Source organism: Gavia stellata, chromosome 14 (assembly GCF_030936135.1).
Source record: "Gavia stellata isolate bGavSte3 chromosome 14, bGavSte3.hap2, whole genome shotgun sequence".
Classification (NCBI taxonomy): Eukaryota; Metazoa; Chordata; class Aves; order Gaviiformes; family Gaviidae; genus Gavia; species Gavia stellata.
In genome coordinates this window covers 2199253-2213723 of record NC_082607.1, presented here as the reverse complement: position 1 = coordinate 2213723, position 14471 = coordinate 2199253, and the positions used below count along the sequence as shown (strand labels likewise).

Genomic DNA, 14471 nt, shown 5'->3' with positions numbered 1-14471 from the left:
GCAGCAATCTCCGCTGCCTGGGAAAAGAGGGGATTGAGTTACAGCACGGTTCTGCTGGAGGAGAAACCCCCTGTTTTAAGCAAAACCTTAGCTGGCGTTATCTGTTTAATGTGTTGCACGCCATTTGCGGCATAAACATTTCCAGTTCATTTTAATTTCATATCGTAGGAGAATAATAAAGACAGCAGGGTTATTGGTCGCAGCTGCGTGAATGTGGCAAATGTAACTTGAAGAATTATTCTGTCAAAGAGACAGAGCCAGATATTATTGTTCTTTCCCTTACAGTCTTGCCAGCAGTTAAATAGGGGATTTTATTAAAAATATTCATCTAATTAAAATCCATAGTCTTGAAAGCCTTTATAGGAACTGGAGTTTAACCAAAATAACACATTTATATTCAGACGTTGTCGGTTTGTAACAATATGATGCCGGCTTCAGTTTATAAAACAAAAAAAGAAGGGGTTTTTTTTAACTTAAGTCTTACGTTTTAGAATTTAGGTAGCTTTGAAACGGGCAGTGATTGATATAGCTTACAAGGACAACCTTTCCAGGAAACATTAAATTTGGTTATAGAAATTCATTAGTTATGATCTGGGTGACTGGTGTGTCCTGAGAGGGAGAAATGAGTTTTATTCAGCACATGTGTAGTTTTAACAACCAATGCCCGGGTTTTCAGCCGTTGTCCATCAGCGTGATGGATCGCCCTTCCCTTCTCTCGCTTCCCAAACCCCAGCCCCGGCTGGAACGGGGGATTTTCCCAAAGTGAAGGAAATACCCCTGGTGAAAAGCAGACCCAACAGCCACCCAGCACCGTTTCTTTTTTCTGCCTTTTTTTTTTTCTTCTTCTTTTTCTCGAAGCTTTGTCCAGTAATAAACAACTGTTTCAATCTGCTGCGCTGATCAAAAGAAATGTTTTAATCAGTCCCAGGCAAAATATCATGCTATTATGTTATCACTGGAGCAAATCATCAAAAATACAAAACAAAAATATCAGTTTAATACGCTCCAGATCAGGAATGTCTTGAAGAAACTTGCCTTCCTCACAGGTGTGTCCTATTTTAAGAAAAAAAAGAAGAATTAAAGCACCGGGGCTGGCTCTGGGGCAAGCGTGGCTGTCAAGGCAGAAACGCTGAGATGAAAACTGACCAAGCCCAATTACTGCAAATAAACCGCTCAAAACGCTTTCCCCTACCCCAGGGGCATTTTGATTAATTTTTTTTTAAACTGACAAATTATCTGAAAATCACTCATCTGTGTTTTCACCTGCTGCAAAGCAAATCCACGGGGAGAGCTGCGGGGACACCGACCCGCTCCCTGCTACCTCCGATCCGTGGCTCTGGCTGGTGAGGGATGCATTCCAAGCAGACCCAGAAGCCTTCCAAATTTCGGAGACAACTTTCCCACCGGGAGCCTGAGCAGGGTCTGGATCCGACACGGGGTGATGGGAGCCGTCAGCAGATGCAGGAGCATCCCCACCCCGCGAGGCTGATGCGTGATCTCTTGCAGAGGTACCTGCCATCTCCTCCGAAAAATTTTGGCTTGAGCAGAGCTGGATCTCATTTCCATCCTCTGCTCTGTTCTGTGTCCAGGAGACCTGCCCCGCGAAATTCCTCCTTTTTATGGCCCACGACTCCAGCTGCATGAATGATACTTGAAAACAATTTAAAAATAAGCCATCTTTCAGTCATTTGGGAAGCTCAAGTTGGGAGCAGGGTGCTGTGGCTGTCTTGCCAGCCACCCCTGGCAACCACACTCCTCAGATCAGGAGTTAGTAGGGTGTGTTCTCAGATGGACCTCTCGCCCAGGTTGGGTTGAAGAAATCCTGACTCTCCATAGGGTCTTCAAAGCGGTGAGAGAAGCCGGTCAACGGGGAGAGGGCCGCACTGGCACGCGCGGCTCTCAAACGCCGTCCAAACCCATCTGACCAAAAATCATCTCAGAAAGTGGGGACGTTGGCTTGGGAAGGAGGAAGGGCAGCGGGGATGAAGCACCCGGACCTGGCCAGATCCGGACAAGCTCTTCCCTCTCCTCAACATCCCGTGCCTCAAGAGCTTCTCATTTGCAATTCTAACATGGCAAGCGTCAGCACTTTCAAAGCACGAAGGCTTTTGAAACGTTGGGTTTCATTTCAATTGGAAATGAAGTTTGGGGCTTCGCTTTACTTTGATTTGGTTTAATCTCAAAAATCTCCAGGAAACAGAGTTATATTTCTTCTACCAGTCTAAATTCTTAAATTCTGGTAGTATTGAGAAGCAAAGCAAAGGGGGCTGATGTTATCCTTTAGAATAGCCCAGATAGAGATATTATCCTGCTTTTATGAAAGCCAAAGGCCGAATTCATATTTATTTGAGCCGCAGCAGAATCTGGCTTATATCCTGGACATTACAACATATTGTTTCAATCTATATTTTTATTAGCAATATTGATAACGTTAGAAGAAATACGATACAGGAAATAGCTTATCAGCTTCAATTAATTTTACAGTAAGACTTTTAATGACGATAAAAGAAGAATTCGGCAAAGGGCTGAAGCTAAAAGCATTGTTGGTAAACAGAGACGTGCGATACCCGCACATCCTGAGCGGGGCAGCTGGCTGGTCAGCATGGTTTTTACTCCATGGAAGAAAAATTGTTGGTAATCACATTTTTTTTAAAGACCATTCGTTCTGCACTTCAAGTTCATTAACACTTTCATACATAATGATTCGCTGCAAGGCTGTAGAAATGAAGAGAGTTGTGTAAACTTAAATTAAACCTGTTTGTTGTGCACAGGCAGTGGTGCCTGTGGCTCACGCAAACAGCTATTGCAGTCCGTCCCACGGTGATGACGACTGGTGTTTGGTATCCTGTATTTGAAACCTTCAGCTGAGTGCAACAGTGGCAAGCATCTTCTCCCACACCTGGGGAAAAAAAAAAAAAAAAAAAATGGTATTTCGGCTGGTTTCAGGCCCATGGTGAGGGATGCAGCAGCTCACTCCCATGGCCCAGCAGCTGGAGCAGAAGGCAGCATCTATCCCTGGAGCATCATCTGAGTAACAGCAAGAGCAACTCTAAGCAACCATGCATTTTCTTCCCTTTGGAGTCGAGGCCCCATTTTATTTGCAGGCCTGACTGGAAGCAGATGGACCTGTCAGGGCTCGCTCAGGCAGGTGAGCCGAACGGGGCGGATGAGCTGCTAAGTGCTCCCAGCTGCCGGGCAGGGCCCGGAGGAAATTGTTGGAGCTGGGACCCTGCTCAGAGACGAGATCTGGAGCCAGGGCCAAGAAGGAAAAAGTGAATTTCTCCAAAAAGCCAACCTCTCAAAGCCTGAAAGAGCAAGGCTTTTAAAATAAGAGAAAATATCTGAAAACCTCTTTAGTGCATCTAATATATCTTCAGACTTCAGAGAGCTAGAAACCATCCCGAGCCCCCGCCCGCACCTCTGGTTTTGTTCAGGACCTGCCTCCTTAGACAGCAAATATTACTTTTCCTGGGGGTTCTCCCTTATAGCTGGTGTTTTCCCCTCTCCAGAAAGGTCTTGAATTTTACTTGCTGGTTTGTGTCATTTGATTTATAAGCTCAAGGGGTCCTTCACAAACCTGGACTACTTCTTGTGCTTAATTGCTACAATAAACTTAAAACTCGGTGCTTTAGGATAAGCAGTCTGGGAGGAAATTGTTTGATGCGTGGAAGCAGACGGTAGGTCCTTCTTGTGAATGTCACCGAAGGGACACAGAGGAGAGGTGGGTTTATAAATAACTATAAAATTCAGAAACCACACGAGCTCGCTGAGAGCAGAGCTCTATTAAGCACGAACAGCTTGCACTGCAATACCCAACATCTGCAAAAGTCCTTGCAGCCAGTTTAATTCCCGACAGCCTCGATGGCTGCGCCCGGGCTGCCTGACACCGGCTTTAACTCCACGGGGGCCGGGAGGCTGCGATTTGCACGGACACAGCCCAGCTCAGAAAGGGGTGCCCGGCGCGCGCATCCTAAAATGCAAATCAGCAGGTGAAAGAAAAGGTGATTAACAAGTCACAAGCTTTTAGTCACGTTGCAAGGAAGGTGTGTCTTCTTTTCCTTTTCAAAATTACTTTATCAAAACCAGCTCTTCACGTTTTAAAAGCTGGTTTTTCCAGCGCTCCATGACTGCGGCATCGGCGGAGCGCAGAGGCTGCTGAGCCAGCATGGATGGGGCGGCTGCGGTGGCCGGGTGATGCCGTGGCCACCTGCCATGGCTCCGGAGCCTCCAAGTGACATGGCAGTAAAGAAAACAATGAAATGCATTCGGTGTGTAAACACCAAGGAACGAGGTATCGCGGCACTGCAAAGTGCGGCTCCAGCCGTCAAGCACTCGTAGCCCAGCCCGGGAGGAGTCGGGGGACACATCCCCCGGCAGCCGGTACCCGAAACGCGTCCAGGGACCAGGGAGCTGCCGCGGCGCCGGCTATTTTAAAATTATGCCTTCAGATGCTGTACCTCCTATTTAGCTTTCTGAGCCACGTCTTAACAGAGTCACTGCATATTTTGTGTATTCTGGGAGACAAACAGACACACAAAACTAAGAAGAAAGACCACGCAAATATTGCAGAGTCATCTGTTTCCAATAGTGTGTGTTTACATATTAATGTGCAATACAAATTTGTAAACATGAGCATTTGAAACTTTTGTAGGAACCGATACTGGCCTTTTCCCTTTCTGCAGCTTTATTGGAACAGCATGTCCCCCCTGGCCCCAGCCACACATGGACATCGTTTTAATACTGGATGCATTTCAAATGTTCTGGGTGCTTATTTGTTCTGGTCTATCTTGCTATCCAATCCTCGTTTGTTTTGCATAATTGTGATACAAATTATCATCTAATTACAGACCAAACCTCAGAAGATCAAATGTAAACCAAGGCACTTCGATCAGAACAGCTACATCTGATGCTCCCTCTACGTCCTTGACTTCACCAATAGATGTATTAAATTTGGGTGAAACTGGGGAGTAAAATGCGCTTTGATTAACAACATTATCGCTGGGGGATTTTGTCTCCTTGGGTCTTAAATCAACCTGCCGGTCTCTGAGCACCGAGCCCTTCCCTCGTCCCAGTGTCGAGTGGGGACGCGGCGCCCTCGGTACGGCCACCTTTATTCACCGAGCGCTATACATGGGATCAGATATTCCCGAGTAACTTCAAACTCCTCTTGGGAAAGGTCGAATGTCTAATAGCTAAGGTTGTTCAGCAAGTTTAATCTTTAAAAAGAGCTCTGATCATTTTCTCCCTCTTCCCATTTAAAAATAGCACCATAACACCGGGTTTATGTTTGTATTCACCCACAAAGTCTAAAGAACCATGAACTTTTGCCACAGGTTTTCAAATAACGTTACTAGGAGGAAGTACAAAGCAGCATTTTATTTACAGGCATGTGGTCCCTCTTGAAATAGTGACCTCGATTCCCCCCAGTTTCACATTTAATAAATAAAGATTTATTATACCGACTCACCCTCTCGAGTTCTGCCACTCACCTCCCGCCAGCAGCCGTTTTGAAAAGCACCCCTAGAAAGCAGCGGGCAGGTTATCCACTATTCCAGGCACAGTTTTTCTCATATAAGCAGAACCATCTCTGTTATAGTGTGAGCGATTCAGCTGAATTACCGTTGTGGGTATGGAAAATACTCCCATGGTCGGGGAGCCTTGGCCAGCTCTGAGGTGACAACATGGACATCAGGACAGACACCTACGACTGCCTGAAAATACCGATTTGTTTCGTAAAGAACCACCAACATCTTTTTTATTTGTTACAGTGATGTTTGAAAGGATAAATCAGGAGATAAAGGCCAAGGAAATAGAAAGTAGCCCCAGATAACCCAGATCTGATGGTGTTTCTCATGCCGTGCTGACCTCTCATACAGAGCTAATTGGTATTTATACATCTGCCGGGCTCCTACAGGACCAGGCACATGGAAACCCAACCCAATTCCCTCGGAATTAGCTGAGCAATCACTATTGGAGCATGTCACCCCGACGCTGGGTTTGTAGTTCTGTACCAAAAGGCACAGAATACACAAGCAGCTCTGGGAAGTTCCGTGCCCGGTTGCAAACATGCTCGGAGTAGGAATGAGGTGGGTCCCATCAAAGAGAACATTTGCTTCGCCATAGGAGATGGAATGTTGTCGGATCCAAATTTAAATACCTATCGCTGAAAAATTGTCCGTACTGAAAATATGTTCTACTCATTATCAGTCATGTTTTTAACTAGACAGACACCAGCTCATGGCCAGCAACTCTGCAATATCTTGTGCAACTGCAAATATTCAGAAAATTGGAAGTTACCCACTGCATCCACCCACGAATCCGTGACTTCCAGCTCCCCAAAAGTATAACCACATGTGGGGGCCGGTCCTCGCTCACTCGGCCCACGGGATTCGTCCCGGGGAGCAGAGATCCGCAGCGCTTTGCAGAGCCCGTCCCAGCGCCTGCAGCGGACTCGCCCGCGGAAACTCGGCCACCGCTGGTGATGGCTGAGGGCTTGGAAATAAGGACTCCCCAAAGAAAAAAAGTTTCTTTTTTTTTTAATAAAAATAGTGAGATAAACTGCTAAGAAACAGAGAAAGCAGGTTTGTTCATTTTTACAGCTGTACAGACCGTTCAGCAAGACCAGCACGACCCACCGTTTCACACTGGTGTTGCTGGGGGCTCTGTGAACACTCAAAGCAGACAAATTGGGAAACCAATGTTGGTTGATTTTTAGCAAAGTCTCATGAAAGTAAAAGTGTAACTTTTTGTTATTTTAACAGCTTTCGATGTTGCTTGTTCTGTTCTTAATTTGTTGTCTGTTATGGATGAAAATAAAACCAAAACTCTGACACCAATTTTGATTCTTAAACCTGTGCTTAATCCCTCTATAGTGCTGTGTTATGTTCGTAAATACAGAATTCTCTTATCCTAATCCCAAAATGCGGCCGGTCCCAGTCAAGCATTATTTTCCAATCTCTGCCATATATCAAGTAACAAAATTGGCTTCAGGTAGGGTCTGAGCATTGATCAAATAAAGAATAAAATCTGTGCCCCAATTTATTGCGAGTTATATTGTGCCCTTGGGAGCTAGAGATTATTTACAGGAATAACAAGAATATCCACAGGTTATAATAAAACAAACAGGACTTTTGGAAGGAATTGAAAATCTGATGTTTCGGGGCCCGTAGAGTTGTAACTCTCCGGAAAGGATCTGTGTTCTCCACGGGACGGAGCCAGGAGCCTCCCTGCCCCTTCCCTCAGGCACAGGCTGGTGGATGCGATCCTGGCTGGATCTTCCATGTCCCCCTGGGCTGAAAGTGCTGGGTGGGAGGAGTGTCCTGCATGGCTCCTGGAGGTGTTTCATCCCACACAGCTCCCCAAGATGTATCCTCCAGGTCCCCCAGTGTGGATCCGTCTCACCGTGGGGGAGATGTGCGATCCCCCGTCCCCTGTTCCTTCCCATCACGCTGTCAATGCTGGTGCTGCTCTGCACTACCACCTCCTGGAGATCTCCAGAAGCAGGAGCATGGAGAGGAGGGCTCTTGGGGCACCCCTGCATCAGGCTCCACTCTCTCATCCCCACAAGGTAGGAACACATCTGTCTTTTACCCCGTCTTTCTTTACCTCGGCAGCAGATACTTGAATTTAGGTCCCCACTCTGATAACTGAGTCATCTGAGTCCTGGAGCAACAGGGCAGTTTTGTGTCATTAATTAGGACCCATTAAAGCCAAGAGAACTTGAGAACATGCGCGAGCACTTGGCCAAATATGGCTCCTTTGCTGACTCAAGGTCTCGAATAGCCCCTTTGAAATTAGTGGAAAAACTCGAGTAGGGTGAGCAGAAGCTCAGTAGGGCTTTGAGCTAACTAAAGGCAAGCTAGATAGAGAGTTTCAGGAAGAAATATTTGTAGGGATGTATATGTCTACGTTCCCACTTCAGAGTGCAAATATTAAAAAAGGTGACTGTACAGTTTGCTCTTAACCTACAACCATGACATAAATATCGCCAGAAGGTATCGCATTGCTGTGGATCATCTCAGACCTGCCGTGCTCCCAGATCCTCCGCCCTCCCAACAACACGACACGTTTGCCCACAAAAAAAGTGAAATGCCTAGGCATACCGCTCCTTGTACCATGCAGTATTTCATCGTCAATAACTAACAAGCCCTTGGGTATGAAGGAAGGAAGGGCTTGCTTTACATAGCAATGCTTAGAAATACTATATAATTCCACTAAAGGCAATGGTTAATTGTGGGGTGCCAGTTAGAGTGATTACATCTGCCATCTCTCAAAGAAGCTGGAATGCTGTCACTCACTTTGAAATGGCTTGCTGCATTCATCAGTCTGGATGGCACGGAGAAGTTATAACCGTACAAGCCATATGGAGGATGTAAAGAACAATTAAGTGCTTCCCGAGCAATGGGACTTGATGGGAAAATGTTTCCAGATGCATGTAATCCATACAGCATTTGACTAGCAGAATTGGGTACTTGTAGACATTGCCCGTTTAAGTCTTCAGCCTTAGCGTTTTTCAGATTGGTTATGCCGAGGGAAGATAGTTTTGGCATATCCACCATGAAGTGGGGTAGAAGATGCGGGTTGGTGCCTCCCAGTTTTTCGTGGCTTGGAAAGATGAGAGACTGTTGTCTTAAGAAGCTCGTAGGACAAATCTTGTAGTAGAGGGGCACGTTGAGGTTGTGTAGGTAGGTCTCAGGGCACGACACGCCGATGTTGCTCGCTGACAAGTGAAACGTAGGAGGTGAGCATGACGGAGAGAGCAGGGGGTTGAGAGGAGAGGGCGTCCCGCCGCTGGAGGTCACCGGCGAAGAACTGGAGCTCCCACCTGAAAACGAAAACAGAAGCCGTCCAGGCTGGGCTAGCTGATGTTCGCAGCCAAGGAGCCCTGGGAGGACTCGTGCTCCCACTCCACATCTCCCTGCGGCCAGTGGCCGTACAAGCACAAACCCGCTCCAAAAACCAGCTCCTGGAAAACACGAAGATCAGTCCATAAATTATTTGTTGTTGTTCCTCGGCACTTGTCGAAGAACAATATTCACGCGTGTCTAATCCCATTCATTTGACCGGGACAACTATGAGGTTCAGCTCCACACATACAGGTGCCTGCCGGGTCTGTGCTTCGCTATACGACCGATACCCTTCTCCTGTTATGCAGACACCATTACTATTTTACGTTCCCTATTTTTTCTGCAAATTACAGGCGGTTTTCCCCCTTGTATACAAGAACAAAAAAATGTATTCAGCCTGATGGAGAATTTTTTTGTACCTTCCTGCTCACAGGAATTGACTAATTTTACTTGGCTTCCCATGCAATTTGAAACGTACCCTTGAATACTAGAGGTGTCTCCAGAAACTTTAAATGCACGTGTCATTTTAACATTCTCCTTTCTGAAACAAATCAATGAACATTTTCATAACTCGGTAGAACAGCGACACAGGCTCGCTTCACGCGCATGAGCGCTGCCGAGGCTGCTGGGGTATAACATCACTCTTCAGAACCGGCTTGCTGCTCCTCCGCAGCAGCACGAAGAGCAAAAACTAAGAGGCAACGGCCACTGTGGCGTGGGGCTGGTGCTCTGCAGCGGCCGACCCTGGTGCTAAACAGATGCTGGTTTCCTCTAATGCCATTTAAGAGCCGTATGTCTCTGCTGCACATTCATTGCCACATTTCCTAAAGGTTCCCACCCCTGCCCCCCCCCCTTATTTTCATTTCTTACCAAAGTCACTAGGAAAGGAAGGAAGGGAATGTGCATCCATTTTTGCTCTGTATTTTTCTCCATTTACATTTAATTCCAATTGATATACTGCCTCGATGTGATCTGGACGGACTTTACATACAATCAGCAGCACAGAATCAACCGTACAACCAAGCTATATCTGCTAGTGTATCAAACCTTAAAAACCCACAAAGATTTTGGACACGGCGCAAATTAATTTTGCAAACTCCCAGCAAGCAGAGCATCTCACAAGTTGGGTAAGGCGGAGGCAGCACCTAGTCGCAATAATCCGGGAATATTTTACCGCTTGAACGTCTCCCCCTTCTGCTCTGATGTCAGCGGCTGTTTCAGGACTGACATCAGCGGGAGCGGATGCAGGGCAGGGATCCGGTCCTCTCCCGACGTGCACGTCCCGATGCCCTCCCAGGACTCAAGGACTTTTGGTCATGTAAAATGATGTGGTTTGTGAGCGCGAGGCAGCCACTGAATCCCCGTGCAGTTGGCCATAGCAGAGCAAATTTAGCATTTGCTTCAAGGTATCCTAAGCAATAACGGCACACGACTTCCAATACGAGTTTGGGAAGGGGGATCACAGCGGGGATCGGCTCAAAGAGCAGATTCTTTCTGCCATTTCTATTATTAGGCTTAAAAATCCCAGGTTTCTGGCTAATTCTTTCTTCAGAATATTGTTCATGCTTTCTTTGAATTTACCTTCTGGTTTGGGGGCTCCGGGATTTCTATTTTTCAGCTTTTCTTCAGAAATACAGTTTTATTATTAGTGGAATTGGAGATTTTGTGATATCCAGTCCAGGAAACTAACTCTGAAGGAAAATACCGATTACATGAAGACTAGCAAAAAAAATCCCAGGAAGCCCTAATATTTTATCATCTGTACAAGAATCAAGGCGGTTGCTGTTCTCTCATTCCCCACATCAGCTCCTCGGTACCGCATCGCAGCCTGCGAAACGGGTTCAAAAGGGACTTTTTGCATAAGGTCTTTTCTGAATAATAATAATAAAAAAAATTCTAGTTCTCTTTGCAAGCCGGTAAACCTCTTAATTTCTCCCGAGTAGATTTTTTTATGTCTCCGCATTTCTACGCCTGTACAGCATGGATTTTTGCTGTGATTTTTGCAGCGTCTCCCTGCAGAGACGGGAATGATTTGGTGTCCCCCAATACAAATGTCTTTGGAGAATTCCTAACATAAATGAGACTTAAACTGGCAACTTTAAACCCAAACCAGACTGCTCCAGCGTGCAAAGGCTCGGTTAGTTTTTCCTTCGGCACTGTGAGTAATCAGTTTTCAACTACTATTTCCAAGAGCTGTTTTTCTGGGAAAGGACTGCAAGAGACCGATGTGCGTTTGTCGGGCGGAGGGAGATTGTTTTCTCTGAAAAACTTCTCCCTTTTCCCTGCATTTCTGCGGAGATAATGGACTGTGGGACTGCTACATCCTAAAGAAGAGATCATTATGTTTTCTGTGGAATCATGCATTTGTTGGGGCAGAAGCAGCAGGCTGCGAAAGCCACCGGCGGTCATTATTATCCCGTTTTTAGCGAATATTCTCAAACGGGTTGGAAACAATTAGGGTTACAAGATCAAAGCCGTAACAACCCGACTCTAAATTAGCCTCCCATGTACTCATTTTTTTTCCTGCGCATCTAAATCTGATTTCTGCCAGCTGATGGAGGCAGACGTGCCGTTACCCTCCCCGTTACCCTTCCTTTCCCGGGGCAAGCGCTCCGCTCCTCAAATCCATTTTAACGGAGTTTGGGTCGAAAACAGGTGGAATTGGCTTCCCAAAAGGTTACTTTGGCCGCCGGTTCGTTTTCTGGACCCACCTCATTGCCTTAATGGTTTAAGACCCCCCCGACGCGCCCCCGCAGAGACCTCCGGTTGTGCGGCTGCGGTGCAGCCCCGAGGCCGCGGGGAGGGGCGGCGGAGGGAGAAGGCAGCAAGCGGGACTTACCCTGGCTGTCTGCGCCGAAAGCCTTGAAGTCCAGGGCGAGGGGCGGCCGCCACGGGTAGGTCTCCAGGAGCCCGTCCAGGACCCCCCTGCGGGGTGAGACCGGGCTGAGCACCGCGGCGGGGCCGGGGGCGCGACGGGGCGGGCGGCGGGGCGGCCCCGGCCCTTACCTGTTCCTCCCAGGATCCCGAAAACCTTTGGCGAAGGGATTCCTGTCGATCTTCAGCTTCGTGATCTGGAGTGGGGGGGTGGGGGGGAGGGCGAGAGGGGCTGTTGGGGGCACGGGGTTGGCCGGGACCGGCCGCCGGTGCTGTCGGGGCTCTCCATCCCCCCGGTCGGTCCCCGGTGCCTTTGGGGCTCTCCAGCCCACCCCGTCCCCGGTGCTGTCGGGGCCCTCCATCCCCCCCAGCCGGTCCCCGGTACCTGCTGGTTCTGGTAGGCCGTCACGGTGGTGAATTCGGTCTCCTGGAAGGAGAAGGTCTGCACCCCCTCGGCCGGCAGCGACTGGATCTGGGCCAGGTCGAAGCGAGAGTCCTGGGCAATAACGTGGACGCGGGGCTTGTACTTGTGCATGGACTGCAGGATGATCTGTGCGGGGGGAGAGGCAGGCTGAGCCCCCCGGGAGGGAGAAGGGCAGGAAGCAAACCCGATGCAAGACACGGGTAGGACCCAGCCCTCAGCCCTGGGGCAAAGGGACGGGCCCACCGCCTTTTCGGCGCTGCCCCCCCGGGGTGATGCTCTCCCCCCGCCCCCCCCCAACGGGGCCACCCCACACCTACGTGCCCCTTGTCGTCCATCTCGTTGTTGGTGAGCTTCACCCGGTCGAAGCTGATGATTTGCCTCATCCAGGTCTCCCCCGAGCAGGGGGAGTCGGGGTGGATGTAGAGCCGCGGGGTGATGCAGGAGTGGTCCGTGTTCCCCGCCACCATCCACTGCGAGCTGTGATAGACGTACCTGGCCCGGGCCGGGCCGCGGTCAGGCAGTGGGGAGCCCTTCCCCGCCCGCGCGTGCCCACGCACACCTATGGACTCTATACATGCGTGCGAGCCCGGCAGTCCCCCCTCCCCGCAGGCCTCTGCAACCCCTGTATCTCAGAGGGGCACTGAAGGCGGCGGGGGCCGAGCAGACCGCAAGCTGGGAACGCTCCCCCTGGTCGGAGGGATCCCGCGTGGGTGTGGGGGCGCGTGGGGGGGTGGCCGCCCCGTACCTGTATCTTTTGGAGTCCACCGGGACGACGTCGATGGCGATGTAGTACTGCATCAGCGGCTCCAGTCCCTTCACCTTCACCCTGACCGACGGGAACATCCTCCTGCGGGCAGAGGGGAAGGGCCTGAGCCAGAGCGGCCGCCTAAACGGCGAAAATGGCTTGAGGGAACTAAACAGGCATCGGGGAAAAAACATTTTTCTTGAGCTCAAGTCAAAGAGCGAAAAAACCGCAAAGAAAGAAAAATGCCCCGAAGCCAGGAAAGGAAAAAAAAAAAAGAAAAACCGCACCGAAAACGAGACAAAGGGAAAAAACCCCGCGAGGGGCAAGGGCTCGCCCGCGGCCGGTACCTGCCGGCCTTGGTGATGATCATCTCGGTGCCGATCTCGTGGAACCTCCTCCAGAGCTCGGAGCCCTGCAGCTCCACCTGCACCCCGGCCCCCGCCTCCCGGCTCTCGGCGCCCGCCTTGGGCCGCTTTTCTGGGGGAAGAGAAAGGGGAAGGGGCAGCTCGGGGGGCTGCCGGGGGCACGGGGGGCGGCCCTCGCCCCGCCACCGCCCCGGGGGTCCCCTCCAGGCAGCCCCACCGCTACCCACCCGGCTCCGGGGCTCTGCGGCTCTGCCGGCAGCCAGCCCCGCTCTCCTCGTCGCGGCCATCCGGCACCTTCCTCTTGGCCGAGCGTCCCACCAGCGCTTCCACCGAGAAGGCGTGAGCCCGGGAGCTGAGCGCCATCCCCCCCGGGCCGGGGGTCCCCCCGGGCGGCAGCGGGGCTCAGGCGGGCGGCGGGGGGCCCAGCGGCGGTGGCTCCATCCCGGCCGGTACCCAGCGACCCTCGCCCGGCCGCCGCACGGCTCCCGTCGGGGGGCAGCGGCCACGGCGAGATCCTCTTGCATCCAACTGAGTCAATAGACGGCTGCAGCCTCCACTGTTTGTTTTGGAAACTGGTGGGAGCATAAGAAACATTGAGTGACATTTCATAGGAGTAACGGGAGGGGGGGGCGAGGGGGAGGGAGGGGAGAGCGGGCGGCGGAGGGGAAGAGCGGGGGAAGAGGAGCCGGCCCCGTCTAGGATCAATAAAAGAGTTACTGTTCTCCATTAAATTGTAAAACTCAAAGAAATTTGACATAATTGCACACTAGGGGCCACTTTTCCAACAAAAGTGCAAATAACGTTTAACCAGAACCAGCACAAAAAGTAAAAAAAAAAAAAAATAGGAAAAAGGGAAAAAAAAGCCCAAGGGGCTAAAGGAGCCGGAGAGCCGTGGCCGAGCACGCTGGGCTCCGGGCCCGGGCTCTGCCCAGGCAGAGCTGCCCCGACAGCGGGACAGGCGGTGGTGCCACCCCCGGGGGGGCATCCCGGCTTGTCCCCTGCTTCCGCCTTGGGTTTTTTCCTCTTTTGTTTGGGTTTTTTTATGGGTTTTTTTTGGTGTTTTTGCTTTTAAAGGCAGCACCCCCCACCCTACCCCACTCTCCATCACCCCCGGGCTGATTCCACGGCTCCGCTTCAAAGTGCGGCCCCGCGGCGGCAGCTGTGCTGAATTAGGGGCAGAAATCCCAGTTTTCCACTCGGGCGGTTCCTGGGAGCCC

The 14471-nt window shown here is 50.3% G+C and overlaps 1 protein-coding gene across 1 annotated transcript; it reads right to left on the bottom strand.

Annotated features, from left to right (window-relative positions):
- Window positions 1-8213: 8213 nt before the first annotated feature.
- On the bottom strand, window positions 8214-13617 carry TBX22 (T-box transcription factor 22). Its single transcript, XM_059824547.1, has 8 exons — window positions 13482-13617; window positions 13237-13366; window positions 12890-12991; window positions 12462-12636; window positions 12106-12270; window positions 11853-11917; window positions 11686-11771; window positions 8214-8824 (listed from the first exon to the last, which is right to left on the bottom strand). Exons 1-8 carry the CDS (start codon window positions 13615-13617, stop codon window positions 8214-8216), a joined length of 1470 nt encoding a protein of 489 aa, XP_059680530.1.
- Between the last annotated feature and the right edge of the window lie 854 nt (window positions 13618-14471).

Excerpts from the sequence above, each read along its gene's own strand:
- TBX22 (XM_059824547.1), bottom strand. The coding sequence starts at position 13,617 with ATGGCGCTCAGCTCCCGGGCTCACGCCTTCTCGGTGGAAGCGCTGGTG. Across the intron at positions 12,271-12,461 it reads AGATGGACGACAAGGGGCAC|ATCATCCTGCAGTCCATGCA; the intron begins GTAGGTGTGGGG and ends CCCCCCGCACAG. Across the intron at positions 8,825-11,685 it reads TTTCGGCGCAGACAGCCAGG|GTGGGAGCTCCAGTTCTTCG; the intron begins GTAAGTCCCGCT and ends TTTCGTTTTCAG.